General features: G+C 36.1%; 1 protein-coding gene across 5 annotated transcripts in view; it reads left to right on the plus strand.

The window, feature by feature from the left end:
- The window catches only part of RASAL2 (RAS protein activator like 2), a 349262-nt gene that overhangs the window by 128500 nt on the left and 195839 nt on the right, over positions 1-24923 (plus strand). The window contains exon 2 of one of the 5 annotated variants that reach the window (XM_042976554.1): positions 11348-11446. The exons of the other annotated variants lie outside the window; for them this stretch is intronic. Within the exon in view, the coding sequence (XP_042832488.1) occupies positions 11348-11446 (99 nt within the window). The remainder of the gene's footprint in view (positions 1-11347; positions 11447-24923) is intronic. 5 annotated transcript variants of the gene reach the window in all.

The following is a 24923-nucleotide window of genomic DNA, read 5'->3' on the forward strand; positions in this document are numbered from 1 at the left end:
ATACCATTGGTAACACCTATTATTATTTAAATCTTTGGAGTTAATAACCAGTATTACACAAAATAGGATTTTTGACTTTAGTTTTAAATATGCTGCTTCTCCCATTAAGAAATTTTATATTTAATATTTTAGAGTATTAAAGTTGAATACTGAGTTGTATTAAATTGGCATCTGTTGAGATGTATTTTTTTTTATCATTCATATTTCTATTATTTTGCTAACATTGAAGTGTCTGGAATAACCTATGTATGGTACACAATTATTTTAAGGTGTTTTTTGCTGAGGTATGCTAGCACTTTTTATTTAGATCACTTTTGTTTTGTTTTGATAAGTCATCTGTAACTATGCTCCTACCTCTGAGATTATGCAGTAATTTTTTGGGGTCTTATTATCACGTGATTTTGAGATCAAAACTGTGTATGTTTTTAGCCCATTGAATAAAATGTAATCCTCTTCTAAATTTTAGGATATAAGTAACACTTTAGAAATAATCTGTAGTGAATTCATTCATGGTGCCTTTATTATTTAGCAATTTTACTTTAAAATGATTTAAAATTTTACATTCACTATTATTGACAACTTTTTCTGCTTGTTTCATTTACTGTGTTATGTTTTTAAAATTATTTTCACCTGGATTTTTAGTTCATTAGTATGTGCTAAGTTACCTCCAATGCTAACAAAATTTGTAATTATTTTTGCCTCAGATTTAAGTAAATCCAGTTAACATAAAATTCAAGCTAATTATTAGGTACAATCACAATAAAAAAAAGAAAAAAACAAACTAACTTGAATATTTTAGTTTACTTCCCTCATTGAATTTGTATCAAAGTCTCCAGTGAAGCTATTCTTAAAAGTAAAATTTTCTTGTCCTTTTTGTCTCATGTTTAAATGATCAGATTTCACTCTTTCCATGTGGTTTTGCAATTTCTGAGCAATCTGACAAATAAAATGAAAAAAATATGTGCTTTATGTGGGAAGACTTTCCTTAACAAATAACTGGCTGGTTTGACTTCTCAGCTAAAACAAAGTTATTTAACTTATATTCACCAAGTCAGTAAACTGAGAAATAAATGTATAAGAGAGAGCCAGTATCCGAAGTAATAAAATTTCTTAGCCTATTTATTTATTTCCCTATAAATAAATGGAAATATTCTAGTCCATTCCTAAAAAAGATTACTTAGCTGCTGTCTCACCTTCTGGCTGCCAGTATCTTTTTTCTTGCTAAATTTCTAGAAATTTGAGTGGGAGAGCCTTTCATTACCAAATCCTGAGATAATCAGAAGACATTCTTCATTGAGGTATTAGGTGCAAAGGATTCAACCCAGTGTGGTCAGTGGTAGTTAATGATGACATCAACCATAGAGTAGTTTTTCTAGACTATGCCTAATAATCTGAGTGCAGAGCCACCCCTAACCTAGGATGGAATTTATTTCTTCAAAGGTATGTAATCTGGTGGTCTGCTTAGGGGCCTGATGCCACAAGCTTGTACCTGTCTCTCAGCTTTAGAATTTGTTATTAATCTCAGTTACCAAAATCGGAGATTCTGATGTTAGAGCCTGGGCTAAAAACCAGTAGAATTCTCAACCACTCTAAAACTTGCCTAGTTATCCAACTAATATTTTTTTAAATGTTTATTTTTGAGAGAGAGAGCGCAAGTGCGAGTGGGTGCGAGCAGGGGGAGGGGCATAGAGAGAGAGGGAGACACAGAATCCGAAGCAGGCTCCAGGCTCCAAGCTGTCAGCACAGAGCCCGACAAGGGGCTCGAACTCACGACCCGTGAGATCATGACCTGAGCCAAAGTCGGACACTTACCGACTGACTGAGCCACCCAGACTCTCCTCAACTAATCTTTTTTGATATATGTTGCAACTGGGTCATTTTTTTTACTTCTCAAGCTTATAAAAATTAATAATCCCTTGTTTTTCAGTTGGTCATGGTTTTCTAGTGAAGTCTTAAGAAGGCAAGCAAACAATAACAAAACAAAAAGGATTTGTTTTTAAATATTGTGATCAATAAGTTATTTCACTGGCTGAAACTTTATGGTGTGATTTACACTAGACACTAGGTGTCTCTGGCATTTATCTTGGAGCAAAACTGTCTTAATGTAATGGATCTGGATCTTCAGTATTGAAGATCCCCCTTCATCACCAGCAACCAAGGATGATACAGAATGAACATAGCCCATTATCCATGTTTTGGTAGTTTACAACATGGAGAGGAGGCAGATATGTGAACAGATAAATAATACAAATAATCCCTGACAATGTGTCATTTGAAATAGGTTTGGGTTAATAGAAGTCTCCCAAGTTAAAGAATTAGGGGGTAATTTAGACCCAGGGAACAATGTGAGTGTCAAAAGTACATCCAGAGAATGGTGAGAAGTTCACAAAGTGAACTGTGTAGAGGGTGGAAATATGAGTACATGTGACTCCAAAGGAAAATGAGTTAGTGTTTGAAGAATTCCGTGCTGAGTACCAGGCTCACGATTTTGGATTTCAAACGTAACAGAGATTTTAAAGTAGGGATATAAGTTTGATTTTTTAGGAAGACGCTTTAACGATAGCATGGATGATGGGCTGATGATGGAGAGATACAATCAAATTGTGCCAGAGTTTAAGTAAGGTGTGATAAAAGCCTGAATTAAAAATAAGTGTAAAATGAGGGTATAAGAGACTCTTAAATACAGAGAACAAACTGAAAGTTGATGGGGGGGGGGCAAGGGAGAGGGGAAAATGGGTGATGGGCATTGAGGAGGGCACTTGTTGGGACGAACACTGGGTGTCGTACATAAGTGATGAATCATGGGAATCTACTCCTGAAGCCAAGAGCACACTGTTTGCACTGTATGTTAGCTAACTTGACAATAAATTATATTTAAAAAACAAAAAATAATAAATGAGGGTAGAGGTTCCAGTAAAAAGACCTTTCTGAGGTAGATTGTGACAGAATTTCTAGAGTAAGGCAGAAGGCAAATAAGGGTTCAAGGTTTATAGATTTGGAAAATGGTGGTACCTTTAACTGAATTTGAGAATAAAGAAGTGGAACATTTCAAAGGGGAAAAGGCAGTGAACATGTGTTTAGTAATTTCTATATGCTTGGTTTTCAACCTCTGAGTACTTTATATGCATTTATCTGGTTTAATCCTCTGAAAAATCCTGTGAGGTAGTTGGAGTTATTTTTCTTTTAAAAGTAAGGAATTAGAGAATCAGAAGGGTTTGGGTACTTCTCTAAGACTGCCCAGCTGTCTAGGTTTCTGTAGCTCCTAGGTTTCTGTAACTTCAAGCCCTTGTTCTTACCTCTCCATTTCATGGCCCTCTTTTGAGCATATGATGTTTGAGAGGGTCTTCAAGAACCTGGGAGCATTTGTCCAGTGAGCACTGAGGAATAATGGGGCAGCAGTTGAAGAGTAGAGATCAGTTTTCATATGAAGATAGACATTTGGGAATCATGAGCACATAGACACTGAAGCCACAGGAATGGATGAAGTCATTCAGGTGGGAGTTGTAGTGTGGGGGTAGTGAAGTTGTCAAGGTTAGCACCCTGATCTTGGCACATCTGGCCATCTTATTCCAGGCGAACCAGAATCTATTAGCAAAGCCACTCAACTTTTATGATTATAGATTAGGAGTTTACCTATTGTGGTGGCAGGCTTACTGTTCCTTCTTTTATACACACACACGCCCACACACACACCCCTACCTTATTTATTTTTATTTAAAGCTTTACTGAGATATAATTTACATACCATACAATTTACTCAAAGTATATGACTCAACTGAACTTTTCAATGGTAGCAACGTATACCTATCATAAAATTTACCATTTTAATCTTTTTAAGTGTAGTTTCAGTAGAATAAGTATATTCACATTGCTGTACAACCATCATCACCATCCATCTCAGAGTATTTCATCTTCCCAACCTGAAACTCTGTATCCATTGAACAGTAACTCCCCTCTCATCTCTCTCCCCAGCCCCTTGTAACCATTACTTTCTGTCTCTGTGAATTTGACTATTCTAGGTGTCTCACTCATGTGGAATCACAATATTGTCCCTTTTGCACAATTTAGTTGTTTTTAGTATATTCAAAGTGTTGTGCAACCATACTGCAATAAATCTTACAACAACAAAAAGAAACTGTACTTATTAGCAGCACTTCCCCATTGCCCACTCCCCTGCCACAGCCATAGGTAACCACTAATGTGCTTTCTGTCTCTATAGATGTGCCTAAAGATTTCATATAATGGAATCTTATTATATGTGGCCTTTTGTGTATGGCCTCTTAATTAGCATAATTTTTTCAAGGTTAATCTATGTTGTAGCAACTGTCAGTACTTCATTTCCTTTTATAGCCAAATATTATTCCATGATATGGATATACCACATTTTGTTTATATATTCATCAGTTGGTAGACATTGGCTTGTTACACTTTTTGGCTATTATACTGCTATGAATGCTCACAAACAGGTCTTTACATGGGTCTGTGTTTCACTTGGGTATTTACCCTTCTATTTTGTAAAGGACCTATACTACGTCTAAAATAAGGATGTGGTGTTTTGAGACTTTAAGTCACATTCGGTTTTCCACTTGTTATCTAAACATGTTATAGTCTTGCTATTTGATTCATGTTTTATATCTTTGTGTTCATTCAATAAATGTTTGTGAAGATATTTATAAGATTTTAGTCTTAATTGAATACGTAGTTAACAACTTCCTACACCTGGGTTTTTAAGTTCAGTGTGATCTAGCATTTCCCACTGGTAGCTTGATTAATGAACATGGCGATTTGTCTTCATTGCCAGGATGATTGTCATATTTTTATATGCCTGAGGCAGTTGTTAGTCAATTTCTCATGCTCAAGGCTGGTATATCTTTGTGAGGAAGCAAAGAGAAGAGTGAGATGAGTAATGTCTCTGAATCTATGATTATGAAACCATATCCATATGAGTATACAGGTTCTTAGTGACTGAGCTTTAGTCAGTAAACCACAGGCATTTTTTCCTGTCATTCTCATGTGAATTTTCTCATTGATATATCCTTAGTTTGTCTCTTAGTTTCCAATATACGGATTTGATGATGATTATTTATTCACTTATCTTCACAAAACAGAAATCTTGTGTTTTGTCCATTTTTTGAGATACTGCCACCAAAATGTCAAAATAGTTTGAGGCTTAAGGGATACCAATTCAATTATAACTTAGCACAGTATATAACCATAACCTTGGCCAAAATAAAGGGTATTTTGAATGTTATGTGTGTGGTTTGTTGTTCTGGAGAAAAGTGGTATCTGGTGGTTAGAACATATGAGTTGCTGTCAGCATTTGTGGGTTTATTCCCAGACCTAAGCTTTTTTTTTTTTTTTTTTTTTTTTTTTAAAGAGAGGGAGAGCCTATGCCTGGTATATGTTTAGTACTCAGTACAATGTTTTATATACTATAGATACACTGTAAATACTAGTGAAGATTTTATACTACTGGCAGAATAATATACAACAAATTACTGACAGTATATGTAAGATGATATATGTAAGATGATAGCTGGTCATGAGTATTTAGTGATGCCATTCTTCAAGCTTTCTTTGAGAAAGGCATGATTAACATTCCCAAGTAGTAGTGATGGTATTTTAAGCAACTTATAATGAACATTTTTTATTCAAAGTGTTTAGACATTACTCTCTCTGTCCAAGGGACTACTGAAAACTCTACCAAATGGAATTCATCCATTTCACAGTAGTACTTGCCAGAATCTTAGAGTAAGGAACATTTTTAAGATTGTGTGATGATTCTAATGTGTGGAGGCTAGGCACTGATATTCTAGTATTAATGTTTTATTTACCTCCATCCACTTGACAGCATCCTAAGCCAGGAGTTTTAAACAATACGTCTTCTTGTAATATTACTGGTCTTTGAGTTGGATGGAAGTGTTCTGCCCTTAAAATAAGGCAATAAAGGTCTCTTTCTAGTTTACTAAAAACAGCTGGATGGCATTTAAAAATTGTTTTCAATTTAAAAGTTTCTAAATATTTCTTAACATTTTGGCCCCTGGCTTAGTTTATAATAAGATATAAAGTATTGAAATTAACTCAAATTTATAGATTTGATTCTTTTATATTTAATAGTAATTTGTTGAGTTGCTTTTTGTCCTATGAATTAACCATAAGGCATGGCTTTTCTTTTCTTTTTTTCCCCCTTCTTCCAAGTTTCATTTAAATTCCAGTTAGTGTATACACTGTATATTAGCTAACTTGACAATAAATTATATTTAGAAGAAAAAAATAAATTTGTAGAGCAGGAAAGTAAGGAGAAAAAAATAAATTCTAGTTAGTTAACATACAGTATAATATTAGTTTCACATGTAGGAATTAGTGTTTCATCACATACAACACCTGGTGCTCATAACTGTAGGGCGTGGCTTTTCAAACAATGTTTTATGAATACCTGTTGTCCACAGTGACCAGGGGTTGGTTGCCAGTAGAAATCATGATTGTAGCTGGTTTATTAATCTTCTCTAGTCTTTATTCCAATTTATTGTATTGACACTTATGCTTCAGATATTGCTGTTAATCTCTAATTTGGGGTTGTATTCCTTTGAATAATGCTTTCCTGTTCCTGTTCTCTGTTGAATTCTAAATATATCATTTTGTTCAGCCAAAGGGAATTTAATATTTTCATCTGAATCCCATTTCTTCAGAAGCCTAATGTTCATTACATTTCTTTTAAACAGTGAGGAATATTCATTGAAGCCCTATTATTAATAGGACCATTTTTGTTATTTTTAGTCAGTTTTCTTTGTCAGCATTAGATTATTTCAAATATTAGATGCAGAGAGACCTTTTATCCAAGAGTAAAAATATTAGAAAAATACCACTTTAAATAACTTAAAGCAGTTGCGAGAATTTCATATTAAATAATGTATGTATGTGTGAATGGAGGGGGGGAGTAGTGGATGATTGGGAATTTACCTTGAAAATCATGAGATGGGAATTTATGGAAATACACTTTTCATTTTAAACAAGATTTGGGTTATAATTGCAACTATGCACTAATTATTAAAATAAACCAAGAACTAAACGTGAAATTTTGTTTGGAATATTTTTTCCAAACAAAATTGTGCGAATGCGGGATGACATCCTTCACGTTTTACTTTTGCTGCGCAGTTACTTTGTTGCTATATGTGTATGTTGTATGTGTGATATATATGTGTGATTATACATATATAGTCATTAGAAGAATCTATTCTTTCAGGGCTCCTTTTTAAAATTTATACCTATTTCAATTTATTGGAAAACTAGGCCCTTCTGTTATATTCTATTGCTGCATTGTTCTAATTTAACAACATAGTTTTTAAAAAAAAAAATTTTTTTTTAACATTTATTTATTCTTGAGAGACAGAGACAGAGCAAGAGCAGGGGAGGGACAGAGAGAGAGGGACACACAGAATCCGAAGCAGGTTCCAGACTCTGAGCTGTCAGCACAGAGCCTGACACGGGGCTTGAACACACGAACCGGGAGATCATGACCTGAGCTGAAGTCGGCCGCTCAACTGACTGAGCCACCCAGGCGCCCCTTAACAACATAGTTTTAAAGTAGAAGTGTAAGACATAAAGCACGAGGTAGAATTCTGGGGAAAGAGTAAGTAGTTTATAATTCATAAATAAAATAAAATAGGATGAGTTTATGAATATATCTGAATATTTGGTTTTGATAATCATGCTTCCCTCTGGAGTGCTATGTTTTTAGTACACATATATCCTAAATAAGTATTATTAATGTAAATTGTGTCTGTACTTGGGGTAAAATACAGAGTGCTGAGTAACTCTATTAAAGAATGAAATGCTATGTTCAGATATCAAAAGATCTCCAAGCTATGTTATAAAATAAGTGGCAAAATTATTGCATATTTGGGGGGTTCTTTGTAGTTTTCAGACCCTTTCACATGTGTTATTTGCTAATAGGTACATTGTGGAGAAAGTAATAAGTTTATTTTATGTATGGGGAGGAAAACTTTATAAGTGAGGATGAATCTATTTCCAGAAAGAAAACCTCTTTTCCTTTTTTAAGGCAGCTGTGGCTTTGGAATGAGAGATGGGAGACCCTGAGTTAGACCTAAATCTTCTACCAATCTACTACTATTCTTCTATCTGCACCTTAATTTAACTAGAATAAGTTGAATCTTGATCATGGATAAGAATTAGGAACTTATACCTAATACTTTGCCTTCCTCTGCCAGAGATACGGCAAGGGTTACAATGGGAAAAGTGAGCAAAGGATGGCAAGCCACCTACCAATGTCAGTGCAGTATCTTGTATGACTTTACTTACCCTTCATTTGGCTAGCTGTTTGCAGATGATAATACAGATGAATTTTTGCCTCCCCCGCCAAACATACACATATGCAGAGAAGTAGAAGCTATAGTTGGACTGCTTAGTCTGTAAAGTTCTTCCCAAATGAAGATGCTGTGTTCTCTTGCGATGGTGTTTAACCTTGAGCTTTTTCCTCAATTCAACTGGCCACTCACTCGAGGAGAACTTTCCAGAGCTCCAGGATAGAGAATGTACCTATTTCAACCACAGGTTTGTTTCTTAATTTGCTCACAGCGTCTTCAAGTGTGTGAGTTTGTATAGTTTTCTTAGTGATTGCTCTAGAGCTATTACAATATTCGTATGTGACATCACACCTTGCTGGTTTCAACATTTTACCGCTTTGAGGGAATGAGTATAGAAACCTTTTCTTCCATCGAGGTCCCTTTACCTTTCCCAGTGTAAAATATCATTGTCTTGAGTATCAGATGGTATTGTAATTTTTGCTTCAATCAATAAATATATATAAAACTCATGAGAAGGATAGACTATAATATGTCCCTATATTTTTGCTCTTTCCAGTTTTCTACCTTGTTGATTCTCTAAAATTCTTCCTTTTCTCATTTTCTTTAAGTTGGAAGAACTCCCCCTTCCTGTTCTTTAAGGGTAGGTCCGTTAGTGAAAAATTGTGTTAATTTTCCTTCATCTGAGAATGTTTTTATTTTCCCTTTATTTTTCAAGGGTAGTTTTACCAGGGACAAAATCTGCAGTTAACACTTTCCTTCTTTCGGCACTTGAAAAATTTTGTCCCACTTGCTCCAGGCCTCTATAGTTTCAAGTGATAGGGGTGCCCAGGTGGCTCAGTCAGTTGAGCATCCAACTTCGGCTCAGGTCATGATCTCACAGTTCATGAGCTTGAGCCCCGCGTTGGGCTCTGTGCTGACAGCTCAGAGCCTGGAGCCTGCTTCCGATTCTGTGTCTCCCTCTGTCTCTGCCCCATCCCCATCCCCATCCCCACTCATGCTCTCTCTCTGTCTTAAAAATAAATAAGACATTTAAAAAAAAGTTTCAAGTGAGAAATCCACTGGAATTTGAATTAGTGTTCCAACTGGGGAACCGCTTTTAAGATTTATTCTTTGTCTAGTTCTCAGAAATCTTGGATTTCTTTGGGTGTATCGTATGTGGGTCCACTCAGCTTCTTGAAGGGTGGTCTTGGGTCTTTTGCTTACCCTGCTGGGAGGTCTTCAGCCATTAATTGTTCAAATGCTCTTTCATTCTTATTCTATTTCTCCTCTCCTGGGACCCCAATGATATGAATGTTGGATCTTTTAATAGTGTCCTGCAGGTCTTTGATCTTGTAAATTTGTTTTTTCAGTCTGTTGTACCTCTGTTGCTCATATTTAGTAAATTCTGTTGATCTGTCTTCAAGTTTACTGAATCTGTCTTCTTTCATCTCCATTCTTGCTGCTCCAGTGAGCTTTTTATTAATATTATTTCATTTTTCAGTTCTTTGTGTATAGTTTTTTTTTTATAACTTCTGTTTCTTTGCTGTGATTTTCTATTTTCTTAATTTGTTCCAAGAGAATTTCCAGTTGTTTGTGAAGCACTTTATGATGGCTGCTTTAAATTCCTTCTCAGATAATTTAAACATCTGAGTCATCTTGGTTGATTGTCACATTCAAGTTCGTGATATTCCTTTTTCTTGGTATTACATGGCAGATTTTTTTGTTGGATCTTGAACATTGAGCTATTGTGTTAGGAAACTAGGTCCTGTTTAAATCTTTTATTTTAGCAGGCAGTTACCCTATTTAGGTTAGCAAGTAGCTACAGGCTTTCTGTTAAAGGGTATGGTTCCATTGGCAATTTAAATTTCACATTCGTTGCAATACTGTTCGGTCTGCTCCATTTATCTGGACTTCTAATGGTCCCTGCTGGTGCTGGGTGAGGGATTGAAATGAACTTCCCCAGAATAAGCCATCTATGCCCCTACGAGGGGGAAAGTTGTTTCCAGCCCCTGGAGACAAAGAGGCTTTCCAGGCTGGGCCACTGTGGCAAGATCCCTCTGCCTGTAGGAGATAGAAAACAGTTCCCAGGCTGGGCCCATGTTGTGGTGGCATCCTCTTGCCAGTGTGTCGCCATGGGGAAGAGGAATCGCATGTCTGGAGGGGAAGGGGAGTGTTACTCTTGGCTGCTCGGCAGGCCTCACTATCGATGCTCTCTTACCAATGCTGTCAGGCTTGCCTCGTGTTGTCAAAAGAAATGAGTCTCCCGAGGCCGCTTTCTGTTGCTAGGTTTGGACCAAGGCCTGGGTCACCTTCTTCTCTTGAACTAGGGGCTATAAGATGCCCTGCCACTTTGTTCCTCCAGTGCTAGGGCCCTTAGCATGTCAGCCTTATTTCCACTTTCAGAGCTCTGTGGCTGCCTTTTGAAGTTCGAAAGTTTATAGTTTTAGCAGGAGCAATAGGAAGAACTGAGCCCATACCATCTTGTCTGGTCCACGACTTTTTCTTAATCCTTTGTTACTCATGTTTTCTTTAGAGAGACTAGTTTGTCGTCATCCATGTCAATTTTCTGCAGTTGTTAAAATATAACTCTTCTATTACCCTTACTTATCATGACTTTTACATGGGATCTGAGCTCTTTTCCAACATAGATCTCACTAGCTTTATGAAATTCTATCTCACTTGGAAGACTAGCAATTTAACTCTGCAGTTATCTTGTGCTCATACGCTATTCGGCAGTGAACAACAAATGTTCAGGGATCGGTAGTGTTCAAGTGATGATTGATTTTTCTAAGGGGTCAGTTTTGTTTGATAAACTTTAATTCTGTATAAAAATTTACAACTGTGAGGATTATAGTGAATGTTTATCTAAGTAAAAGCCTTCCTAGATACCTGTGTCCTTATACTTTATAAACTGTTAACATTATTTTGCAATAGAAAAAAGCCTTAGAAGTCCTCTAATCAAAGGGCACTTCAGTAAAATAAAGTCAAGAGAAGAGAAAACATGCCTAGCATCAAGATGACCTTGTAATTTGTAATTTAAACAGAGAGGCTGGTGAAGATCTCAAGGGGCACCACTGACAGTTACTTAGGGACAACAGGTGTGATCTGGGACAAGTGGTCATTCTGCCTGGGCCAAGCTGCCAGTAAGTACAAAATCGAGTTTAATGAGACTCCAAATTTTCGGGCTCAGATGTAGCATCTGACTGTGGGCTATAGATTCAAACTACTTTGATTCCAATCCTGACTTTACTAACAGTGTGACTGTGATCAATTTACTCAAATTCTCTGAGCCTCAGATTCTTTATATGTGATATCGGAGTAATGATAGTACCAACCTCACAGGACTGCCGGGTGGTTTAAATGAGATTATGCGTGTAAAGCTCTTCATAGAGTCAGTCAGTGGCCAGCACTTAGTTTATTGGTGCTATCATTACTGTTGTTGTTTATAAAATCCTAGGTTAATGATAATGGTTAAAAGTGAGGGCTCGTTGGAACGCCTGGGTGGCTCAGTAGGTTAAAGTCCAACTTAAGCTCCAGTCATGATCTCGCAGGTCATGAGTTCGAGCCCTGCATCGGGCTCTGTGCTGACAGCTCAGAGACTGGAGTCTATTTCGGATTCTGTGACTCCGTCTGTCTCTGCCTCTCCCCCTCTCGTGCTATGTCTTTCTCTTTCAAAAATAAACATTAAAAAAAAAAAAAAAGAGCTTGTAGCTTTAATGTGAAATTAAGAGTCATTATGGGGTTCTATTTCTGTTTTGCTCCTGATTCACGCACTGGTCTCTTTGGGAAATTCCTTAACCTTTTTGTGTTTAATTCTTGCCGTCCAGACCTAGGTGGATCTTGCCGTCTGCTTCCTTCATGGAAGATGGTAAAGAAAATTTTTGAAAATGCTTTGAGATTTGTGGGGAAAAAGATGCTATATAAGTTTATGGCTTTATTCATCTCTGCATTGACATTAACGTTCTCATTAAATATATATACAGTTTTTAATCAGCATAACTAGTAGTCCAAAGTTACTATATATATATATATATATATATACATATATATATATACATATATATATACACATATATATATATGTGTGTGTGTATATATATATAATGTGGAAGTGTTGATACTTCTGTTAGAACATTTTCTTTTGTGTTTTCTGAATTTTTTAAAAATTTTTATTTTTGAGAGAGAGAGCACAAGCAGAACAGGGAGAGAGAGAGTGGGGGACAGAGAATCTGAAGCAGGCTCCATGTGCTTGACAGCAGAGAGCCTGATGCGGGGCTCAAACTCATGAACTGTAAGATCATGACCTGAGCTGGAGTCAGCCACTTAACTGACTAAGCCACCCAGGCATCCCCTTTTCATCATTTAAAAAATGTACATCTTTGATGCCACATTATATTAGAAATATACGTAAAAATCAGTATGTGTAAATTATAGATACTGATTCATAATTCCTGATTTTTCTACTTAGTTTTAATTAAAATGTAGTTTTGATTCTCTTTAAAGAAACCAAAAAGGAAGAAAGTGGTGACAAGGAATGGTTGAATAATTAAAAAAAATTTGGGGGGGGGGGGTTGACAGAGTGTGAGTGGGGGAGGGGCAGCAAGAGGGAGACAGAATTCCAAAGCAGGCTTTAGGCTCTGAGCTGTCAGCACAGAGCCTGACATACGGCTCGAACCCACAAATTGTGAGATCATGACCTGAGCTGAAGTCGAATCCTTAACTGTCTGAGCCACCCCAGGTGCCTGGCACCTAAATAGCTAAATGTTTTTATTAGATTCAGAGTCAAATGGTCAGATCAGAAATCACATGTACAAAAAAAAAAGTTTCAAATGTACCAAATTGGTTTCTCATTGGGGTCCAGAATCAATGCTAATTTATAATTTTTTTAATAAAGGAAAAAAAGTTTTGTTATTCAAGAGAATAAAGTGCTTGAAAACTCATGTAATCTAAAAATTAATCTCAGGGTTTTTTTTCTTCAGATAATTTCCATATAATTTACTTTGAGATTATGATTTAGTCTGAATAATTCTTTTATTTCTTCTTCTTCTTCTTTTTTTTTTTAATGTTTATTTATTTTGAGAGAGAGAGTGCCAGCAGGGGAGGAGCAAAGAGAGAAGGAGAGAGAGAACCCCATGCAGGTCTGCGCTGTCAGTGTGGAGCCTGATGCTGGGCTCCATACCACAACTGTGAGATCCTGACCTGAGCTGAAATCAGTAGACGCTTTTCTGACTGAGCCACCCAGGCACCCCTGAATAATTTTTATTATGAAAGTAATTCTGAGGCATTGAAAGAAGTACAAATTTGAAAATAAAATTAGGTCAAAAATTATATCCTAAACCTATGACGTGTTGCATTTTAAATGTAAAGAAATAATAAAAAATCTAGGTATTGGTTATGAATATTCAAATAATTTACTTTGGGATCTTGCTGTTCACTTATTGGGAAGAGAATGTTATGCTAGGAATATCGTACCCCAGTGAAAGGGCTATATGAACAATAACATGTAAATAAAATGTAAACTCTGTATTTTAATGTTTATAGTTGCATGAAGATTAGGTAATTAAAGACAAGTTTTATTTTGTTTTCAAGGGTACTTTTCGATATGTTTTGGGACCGGCAATCAGGCCTTACCTATCTTTTTGCTTCAGTTACAGATCTCCGAAGTGCTACCAAATAAGATGAATGAAATAGTCTATTAGTTATTAAGATTAGAATACAGGCTTTGGCCCAGAAAACTGAAGAAGGAATTTTAGACAGAGATTAAAGGCAAAAAGTTTATAATTGTTGGAAAAGGATTACATGGCAAGAAACTATGAAATCACAGTCTACCATCTAATTTGTTAATCTATAAACAGGGTTCTTCTTTAGCACCTAATTTTCCCTTTCTGTTAATCAAATCTAATTCATCATCAAGTCTTGTTTCGTTTTATTTTAACCACTTAAATATTTATTATGACCTTTCTTTACTTCTTCTGCCACCATGTTGGTTCCAAATGACCATCTCCCTTGCCTGGATGATCATAATAGCCTATGTATTAATTTCCTATGGCTAATGTAACAAAATTACCACAAACCAGGTGGCTTGAAACAGCAAATTTTTTTTCTCACATTTCAGGAGGTCAGGATTCTGAAATCTAGGTGTCAGAAGGGTTGGTTCCTTTTGAAGGCTTTGAGGGTAAATCTGTTCCATGACTTTCTCCTAGCTTTGTGTTAGTGGCAGTCCTTGTTTTAGCTTCATCACTACAGTCTCTTTCTCCATCATCGTATGGTCTTCCTCTCTGTGTGTCTTTTCTGTGTCTTCGGATCTCCCTCCCCTTTATAAGAACATGAGCCTTATTCCAGTGTGACCTCATTTTTTCTTGACATTCACGGGAAGTCCAAGCCAGGGCAGTTAGGCAACAGAAAGAAATAAAGGCATCCGGATTGGAAAGAAAAAAGTAAAACTTTCTCTATTTTAAAATGACATGTTCAAGTATGTGGTATTTTCATTCACTTGGAATGGGTAATCTAAAAATGAAATTAGGAAAGCAGTTTTTTTCACAACAGCATCAAAAAAGAATAAAATATGTAGGAAGGAATTTAACAAAAGAAGTACAGAACTTTTATTCTGAAAATTCAAGAATATTATTGGAGGAAATTAAAGAATATCTAAATGAAAAAATGTCATGCTCGTGAATTAGAAGACTTAATACTGAGATGGTTGTAGTTCTATAGATGTTCTATAGTTCTATAGATGGCACTGATCTATAGATGCAGTGCAATCTCTAGCAGAATCCCAGGTGACTTCTTTGTAGGAATGATAAGCTAATTCTAAAATTAATATGGAATTGCAAGGGAACCAGAACATGCAAAAACAATGTTGAAAATGAAAAAGAGTGAAGCAGGACTCAGCACTTCCCACTTTAACAACTTCTAACAAAACAACAGTAATCAGACAGTGTGGTATTTCTTCACACACACACACACACACACATCCATGAAATAGAATTTTATATATATATATAAATATAAATAAATATATCCATGAAATAAAATGGAGAGTCCAGAGATAAACCATATGTCTGTGTAAGAGCAACTGATTTTTAACAAGTGTGCCAGGACACTTTAGTGGGAGGAAGAATAGTATTGGTACTGGGACAGCTTGATAGGCACATGCAAAAATTAAGGTTGGACTGTTACCTCACAGAAGATACGCACTCAAAATCGATCAAAGACCTACATGTAAGAGGTAAAACTATAGTACTCTTAAAAATAATATGGACATATATCTTCATTACTTTGGCTGTAGCAAAGGATTCCTTGATAAGACACTAAAAGCATGAACAAGAAAAGAAAAAATAGAAAATTTGAGCTTAATCAAAAGTTAAAACTTTGGTGCATTGAAGGATACTACTGAGAGAGAGTGGAAAAGATAACCCTAGAGAATCGGAGAAAATATTTGCAAATCAAATATCTTCTCTGGGTGTTTTATCAGAATGTATAAAGAATACTTACATTTCAAAAATAAAAAGAAAACTCAGTTGTAAAAATGGGCAAAGGAATAGACATTTCCCTAGGGAAGATACAGTAATGGCCAATAAACACATGCAAAGATATTTGAACAAACACTAGCACAACACCAAAAAGTCATCAAGGAAATGCAAATCAAAACCACTAAGAGAGATGTCACCAAGATGGTGATATAGAAAGCTTCTGGATTTCCCTCCTGCCACAGACACACCAAATACACTGCTCTATGTGGAGCAGTTCCTTCTGAGAGAAACACAACAACTAGCTGAATGACTCTTACAGATGGGGCAACTGATCAAACAAACAAACAAACAAAAAAAAAAAACACAAAAAAAAACAAAAAACCACCCACATCAAAAAAGTTAGGAAAGGCTGAGACATTCTCTTGCTATAGATCCCATCCCCATCACAGCACCATACAATCAGGAGGGAGCCCTCAAACCCCAGCCTCTCCCTGAGGAGTGAAGGGTTTGAATCACATATCTGCTGCTCCAACTTTTAAAGCTGCCACCTGAGAGACAGGCCCCCAAATCACCTAGCTGTGAAAGCCAACGGAGCTTGTTCATGAGCCCCATAGGGTTATAGCAAACAAAGTAGTTACTAATGTGTGTATGAGTACACATCGTGGCTGTTGCCCTGGGGATCAGCACAAAGGGAGCAGGCAAAAACACCCCTCTCACAGTCTTGTCCTAGAAGGAATTTGACTGTATACTTTATAAGCTGCTGCCTGAGGGTAGAGCTTCTAATTAGCATGCATCTAGGTGCTGACTATGATCTTCCTGGGAGCCCAAAAGAGCTCCTTTGAGTATTGTCCCTGCCTTCTCCTACTCTCACTCTTACTCAAAATCCAGGTCTCCAGCTTCTACCTGGAAGGAGCAGGTCCACCTCAACTTTTACAGCTGCTACCTGAGGGATGGGCTTTCAAATCACTAAAAATACCAAACAAATCATAAAGCTGAAAAATAACTGATAAAGATTCAGCATCAGACTAGATCAAACAGAAGAAAGCATCAGCAAATTTGAAGGATAGTGGAAGAACGAATGAAAAAGAAGAATATACATTAAGGGACCTAAGAGAATCCATTAAGTGGACCAATAAATGCATTATAGAAGTCCCAGAAGGAGATGACAGAAAGCTTATTCAAAGAAATAATGGCTGAAAATTTCCTTAATCGGGGGAAAGAAACAGATATCCAGATCCAGGAAGCCTAGAGAGTTCCAAAAAATAAATCTGAAGAGACTCAAACCAAAACACATTATAATTAAATTGTCAAAAATTAAAGAGGAAAATTTTAAAAGCAGCAAGAGGAAAGCAATTTGTTACATACAGTGGAACCATCATAAGATTTTCAGCAGAAACCTTGCCAGCCAGAGGATGTGGGGTGATACATTCTAAGTGCTAAAAGAAAAACACCGTCAAGAACATTCTACCCAGCAAAGTTGTTCTTCAGAACTGTAGGAGAAATAAAGGGTTTCCATACCAGGGTGGGGTTGTGGGGAAACTGAAGGCATTTATCACTACTGGACTGGCTTCAAGCTGAAAAAAAAAAACAAAAAAAACCACTAGTAATGTGAAAATATATGATAGTATAAAACTCACTGTTAGAGGTGAATATGTAGTTAAATTCAGAATATTGTGATGACAATGGGTAAAATCACTCATGAACTAAAGCATAACTACCGTAACTTCTAGTTTAAAAGTTAAAAGACAAAAGTTTAAAGATAACTAAAACTGCAATAATTTGTTAATGGATACATAGTATAAGATGTAAATTATGACATCAAAAATATAAAATGTAAACCTATAGAGCTTTAGTATTCATTCCAGGTTAAATTTTCATCAGTTTAAAATAGACTGTTATAACTATCAAAATATTATGTAAGCGTCATGGTAACCACAAAGCAAAAATTTGTTATAGACACAGAAAAGAGAGAGAAAGGAATCAAAGCATACCGCTACAGAAAATGAACAAATTGGGGCACCTGGGTGGCTCAGTCAGTTAAATGTCCAACTTTGGCTCAGGTCATGATTTCGCAGTTTGTGGGTTTGAGCCCCGCTTCGGGCTCTGTGCTGACAGCTCCGAGCCTGGAGCCTGCTTCAGATTCTGTGTCTCCCTCGCTCTCTTCTCCTTGCTCCCGTGCCCCCCCCCCCCAAAATAAACAGTTTAAAAAATTATTAAAAGAAAGAAAGAAAGAAAGAAAGAAAGAAAGAAAGAAATCAAATCACAATGGAAGAGAGGAAGAGAGGAACAAAGGAATTTCATAATAGCCAGAAAACAATTAACAAAATTACAATACTAAGTCCATATCTTACAATAATTGTTTTAAATATAAATGGAGTAAATTCTCACATCCAAAGATTATAGAGTAGCTGAATAGATAAAACAAAACCTAACTATACCTTTCCTACAAGAGTCTGACCTCAACTTTAAGTGCACACATATACTTAAAGTGAAAGGATGGAAAAAACGTATTCTATGCAAATGAAAACCAAAAGCAAGTGGGGTATCTGTGCTTATATCAGATGATAGACTGTGCACCAAAAATGGTAACAGGAAACAAAAAGCTCATTATATGATGACAAAGGGGTCAATTTATCAAGAGAATATATCAGTTGTAAAGATGTATGCCTCCAACATTAGAATGTCTAAATACATTAAGCAAATATTGGTAGATCTGAAGGGAGAAATGACAATAATATAATAATAGTAGGGGAATTCAGAATCTCACTTTCAAAAATACATAGATTATCCAGATAGAAAATCAATAAGAAAATAGTGGACTTAAACTACCCATTAGACCAGATGGGTTCAACAGACAAGTAGAGACCATTCCATCTTACAGCCGCAGAATGTACATTCTTCTATAGTGTCTGTAGAATATTCTTAGGATAAATAATATGTAAGTGTGCAAAGCAAGTCTTTTGTTTTTATTTAAATTCCAGTAGTTAACATACAGTGTAATATTATTTTTAGGTGTACAATTTAGTGATTCAACACTTAAATACAACACCCAGTGCTCATCACAAGCGCACTCAACCCTCATTACCTGTTTAACCGTTTCCCCACCCACTTCCCCTCTGGTAACCATCAGTTTGTTTTCTATATTTACGGGTCTGTTTCTTGGTTTACCTGTCGTTTTCTTTCCCTGTGATTGTTTGTTCTGTTTCTTAAATTACACATATGAGTGGAATCATATGGTATTTGTCTTTCTCTGACTATTTCTCTTAGCATAATACTCTGTAGCTCCATCCACATTGTTGTAAAGGGCAATATTTTATTCTTTTTTATGGCTGAGTAATATCCCACATACATACATGCATGCATACCACACCTTCTTTATCCATTTATTAGTTAATGGACAGTTGGGCTCTTTCCATAATTTGGCTGTCGTTAATAATGCTGCTGTAAACATCAGGGTGCATGTTTGAATTGTATTTTTGTATTCTTTGGGCAAATCCTAAGTAGTGCAATTGCTGAGTCATAAGGTAGTTCTATTTTTAACTTTTTGAGTAACCTTCCTTCTGTTTTCCAGAGTGGCTGTGCCCATTTGTATTCCCACCAACAGTATAAGAGGGTTCCCCTTTTTCCACATCCTTGCCAACATCTGTTATTTCCTGTGTTGTTAATTTTAGCCATTCTGACAGGTGTGAGGTGATATCTCATTGTAGTTTTTATTTGCATTTCCCTGATGATTAGTGACATTGAGCATCTTTTCATGTGTCCGTTGGCCTTCTGTATGTATTCTTTGGAAAAATGTTTATTCATGCTTTCTGCCAATTTTTAAACTGAATTATTTGATTTTTGGGGGTGTTGAGTTCTATAAGTTCTTTATGTATTTTGGGTACTGACCCTTTCTCAGATACGTCATTTGCACGTATCTTCTCCCATTCCATAGGTTGCCTTTTAGTTTTGTTGATTGTTTGTTTGCTGTGCAGAAGCTTTTTATTTTGATGAAGTCCCTATAGTTTATTTTTGCTTTTGTTTCCCTTGTCTCAGGCAACATACCTAGTAAGAAGTTGCTAGAACTGATACACAAATTCAGTAATGTCACAGGATACAAAATGTACAGAATCTGTTGCATTTCTATACACCAATAATGAAGCAGCAGAAAGAGAAACATACTCAATGGTGAAAAGCTAAATTATCTCCCTGTGAGATTAAGAGCAGGACAAGGATGCCCACTCTCATCACTCTTATTCAACACAGTACTGGAAATGTTAGCCAGAGCAGTTAGACAAGAAAAAGAAATAAAAGGCATCCGAGTTGGAAAGGAGGAAGTAAAATTATTTTTGTAGATGATATGATCTTATATATAGAAAACCTTGAAGACTACATCAGAAAACTGCTAGAACTAATAAGTGAATTCAGTCAAGTTCCAGCGTACAAATAGATGTACAAAAATCAGTTGCAGTTTTATATGCTAACGAAGAACTATTGGAAAGAGATATTAAGAAAACAATCTCATTTACAATAGCATCTACAATAGCATCAGAAAGAAAATACTTAGGAATAAATTTAACCAAGCTGATGAAAGATAACTGCACTGAAAAATAAAAGACAATGATGATAGAATTTGAATAAGGCACAAACAAATGGAAAAGCATTCCATGCTCATGGATGGGAAGAACAAATATTATTGAAATGTCTATGTTACCCAAAGCAGTCTACACACTTAATGCAATCCCTATCAAAATATCAATGAATTTTTTCACACAAACAGGAAAACAATCCTAAAATTCATGTGGAACCCCAGAAGACTCTGAAAATCCAAAGCAGTCTTCAAAAAGAATGCCAAAACTGGAAGAGTCAAACTCTCTGATTTCAAACTATATTAGAAAGCTATAGTAATCAAAATAGTATGGCATTGGCATAACATCAGACACACATGAATGGAACAGACTAGAGAACCCAGAAATAAACCTATGCATATATGGTCTTTTAATTTTTGACCGAGGAACCAAGAATATATAATGGGGCAAGGATACCCTCTTGAATAAGTGGTGCTGGGATAACTGGATCTTGACATGTAAAAGAATGAAACTGAATTCCTATCTTACATCATACAGAAAAATCAATTTGAAATTGGTTAAAACGTGACATAGACTTGAAACTATAAAAATTTTAGTAGAAAACATAGAGGGAGAGCTCGTTGACATTTGTCTGTTTTTTTGTTTTGTTTTGTTTTTTTTTTTTTTTTTTGATTTGACACCAAAAGCAAAGGCAACAAATGCAAAAATTAAAAAGTGGGACTACATCAAACAAAAAAGTTACTCAGCAAAGGAAACCAATCAATAAAATGAAACGGCAGCCTATGGAATAGGAGAAGATATTTGCAAATGATATATCCAATAAAGGGTTAACACCCAAACTATACGAGGAACTCATACAATTCAATAGCCCCCCCCAAAAAAAAAAATCTATGAAAAAATGGTCAAAGGGTTTGAATAGACATTTTTCACAGAAGACATACAAAAGCCAAGAGTTACATGAAAAATTACAAGAGTTACTAAAATTCAGGGAGGTATAAATCGAAACTAAAATGAGATAGTCACCCTTTTTATGATGGCTAGTAACAAAAAGGTAAAAGATAACAAATGCTGAGCATATGGGTAGAAGCTAACCCTTGGGAATATAAACGTGTACAGTCACTGTGGAAAACTGTATGGAGGTTCCTGAAGAATTTAAAAATAGAACTACCAGGGCACCTGGGTGGCTCAGTCGGTTAAGCGTCCACCTTCAACTCAGGTCATGATCTCACACTTCGTGAGTTCGAGCTCCTTATCAGGCTCTGTGCTGACACAGTCTGGAGGCTGCTTCGAATTCTGTGTCTCCCTCTCTTTCTGACCCTCCCCTGCTCACATTCTGCCTCTCAAAAATAAATAAACAAAAAAGTTTTTTTTGTTTTTGTTTTTAATTTTTTTAACGTTTATTTATTTGAGACAGAGAGAGACAGAGCATGCATGGGGGAGGGTCAGAGAGGGAGACACAGAATCCGAAACAGGCTCCAGGCTCTGAGCTGTCAGCACAGCTGACGGGGCTCGAACTCACGGACCGCGAGATCATGACCTGGGCCGAAGTCGGCTGCCCAACCGATTGAGCCACCCAGGCACCCCAAGTTTGTTTTTTTTTTTTTTAATAGAACTACCATATGATCTAGCAATCTCACTTCTGGGTGTATATCCAATTGAAATATATCTGTACTCCCATGTTCACTGGGGCTGTTATTCATAATAGCAAGGGTATGGAAAGAACACAAATACCTGCTACAGATGAATGGATAAAGAAATAAGTATATATGTGTTTGTGTATATATATATATATATATATATATATATATATATATGTATGTATATTATATATGTGATTTATAAAATATTTATAATGGAATATATTTCAACTCTAAAAAAGAAGGAAATCTTGCCATTTGCAATTTGGAGAAACCGGGAGGGAATTATGTTAAGTGAAATAAGTCAGACAGAGAAAGACAAATGTTACATGATATCACTTATATGTGGAATCTAATTTAAAACAACAGACAAAGTGAAGACCTAGAAACACAGAGTAGAATTACGGTTGTTAGGGGTTAGCATTGAGGAAAATAGGGAGAGGTTGGTAAAAGTGTATAAACTTGCAATTGTAATATGAATAAGGGCTGAGGATCTAATGTGTATAACATGGTAACTATGGGTGATAATATTGTATAATTGAAATTTTCTAAGAGAATAGAATTCAAGTGTTCTCATTGAAGGAAGGTAAATATGGGAGGTGATGGAATCCTTTTACTGTGACACATTTATCAAATCATCATGTTGTACACTTTAAATATATGACAATTTTATTTGTCAACTATAATTCATTAAAGTGGAAAAAAATTCCACAATGAAATACTGCTTCATATATATTAGAATGGCTGGAATAAAAAAAGAAGCCAGATATGATAAATATTGGTGAGGATATAGAGAGATTGGAACCTTCATAAATTGCCGGTGAAGATGTAAAATGGTACAGGTGCTTTGGAAAATGACCTGGCGGTTCCTCAGTTAAACATAGAATAACCATATAACTCAACAGTTAGACTTCTAGATAACTCCTCAATTGAGATAAATGAAAATATAGGTCAACATAAAAACTTGTTCACAGATGTTTACAGTAGCATTGTTGATAGGAGTGAAAGTTGGAAAAACTCTAGTGTGTATTAACCGATGCATGGGTAACTCAAAGTGGTAGATCCACACAGTGGTGTACTAATGCATGTTGCAACATGAAGGAGTTTTTAAAATGTTACACAGGGGGTGCCTGGGTGGCTCAGTTGGTTAAGCATCTTGACTTGAGCTCAGGTCATGATCCCGCAGTTCCTGAGTTTGAGCCCGAGTCAGGCTCCCTGCTGACAGCTCAGAGCCTGGAGCCTGCCTCACAATCTGTCTCCCTCGCTGTCTGCCCCTCCCCCACTGTGGCGCACGCGCGCGCGCGCGCGCGCGCGCGCGTGCGCTCTCTCTCTCTCGCGCTCGCTCTCGCTCTCTCTCTCGCTCTCAGAAATAAACATTAAAAAAACAAATAACAAAAAATAAAATGTAACAGAAGAAAGCCCACAGATGATACGATTCTGTTCATATCAAATATTTAGAATAGGGAAATACATGGAGACAGAAGGTAGATTAGTTGTTTCTTAGGGCTGAGGGGAATGAGATTTGAGAGTGATAGTTAAAACATGACACAACTCCTTTCTGAGGTGATGAAAATGTTCTAAAATCAACAAAGACCATAATTGCACAGATCCAAGAATATACTGTAAACCATTGGATTGTACACTTTAAATGGGTGAACTTTATTCTGTGTGAATTGTATTTCAAAAAAGCTGTAACAGAGAAATGTCTGTCTTCCCAGGTAAATTATACATGTTTTGATATCACAGATAGTGTTTGTTTTATAACCATTATATTGTTTTTTAGACTTTAGAGTGTGAAGTATATTCATGAACAGCCTTAGCAGTTTGAGTTACTGAAGAAAAAATCTTCTATTTTAGACTTAGTGTTCTTACAAATTGCCTAAATTGTGAGGTTTGTTTTGCTTTCATAATAGACATCAATTTTGTTATTTTAAAAATAAATTTGATAATAGTTGTTTTAGCACATTTGGAGATCCAAGAACATTTGGTGTCTTTTGTCTTGTCTGAACATGTTTCTAGCTTTATCTTCCCCTACAATCTTCTGCTACATTTTTAGAGTTCTCATTAAGACTTCTGCTCAGTATAAATCAAGTTGTGTTAGTGACATGAAAAACATCATTTGTCAGGTAGGTATTTAAGCCTGAATATGAAAGATGACATGATAGTAAACCAAACAAAGATGTATGAAAGACCACTGGGGCCCGTGGGTGGCTCAGTGGATTAAGCTGCCAACTCTTGAATTCAGCTCAGGTCATGATCTCATGGTTCCTGAGTTTGAGCTCTTTGTCGGGCTCTGTGCTGACAGAGGCAAGTCGGCTTGGGATATTCTCCCTCCCCCTCCCCCTCCCCCTCCCCCTCCCCAATAAATAAACTCAGAAAAATAAAGACAACTGTTCTTTAGAAAATAGGTATGATAGTAAAGTTTGCCTTTTTTCTTTCTTCTCCAGTTTTAGGAAAAGGAGAAATGTAATGGTAGATTTTATGATTTTAAAATCCATTTCCTTCATCTTAATTTTGATTAAGGTTGCTTGAATTTTAAGATGTGACATTATGTTCATTTAAAGTTTTCATTATGATTAACATTATGACTTTTGCTATCGGCTTTTAAAATCATTTAGATGAGTGATTCACACAATGCTTTTTTTTTTTTTGAGTCTTAAAAAGAAAAAACAAACTCACAAGTAAAATTATTTCACATTATTGTATTTCAATATCTCAAGAGTCTTTGTATATCCTAAATGAGCAACTTTAGTGAAATGTCTAAAATATCTTATAAAAGACTCTTAGTTGCACAACGCTCCACATTTCTTCTGTGAAACCTTCTGACTGTTGCTGTGAGCGTGCTGGACATTTGGGGCTGGAGGGCTGCTGTCCAACAAGCCCACTCCCTTCTGTACCCTTCCCTGAGATTGGAAGCTTACCAGGAATCAGTGCTGTTTGCTT

The sequence above is a fragment of the Panthera tigris genome, chromosome F3 (assembly GCF_018350195.1).
Source record: "Panthera tigris isolate Pti1 chromosome F3, P.tigris_Pti1_mat1.1, whole genome shotgun sequence".
Lineage (NCBI taxonomy): Eukaryota > Metazoa > Chordata > Mammalia > Carnivora > Felidae > Panthera > Panthera tigris.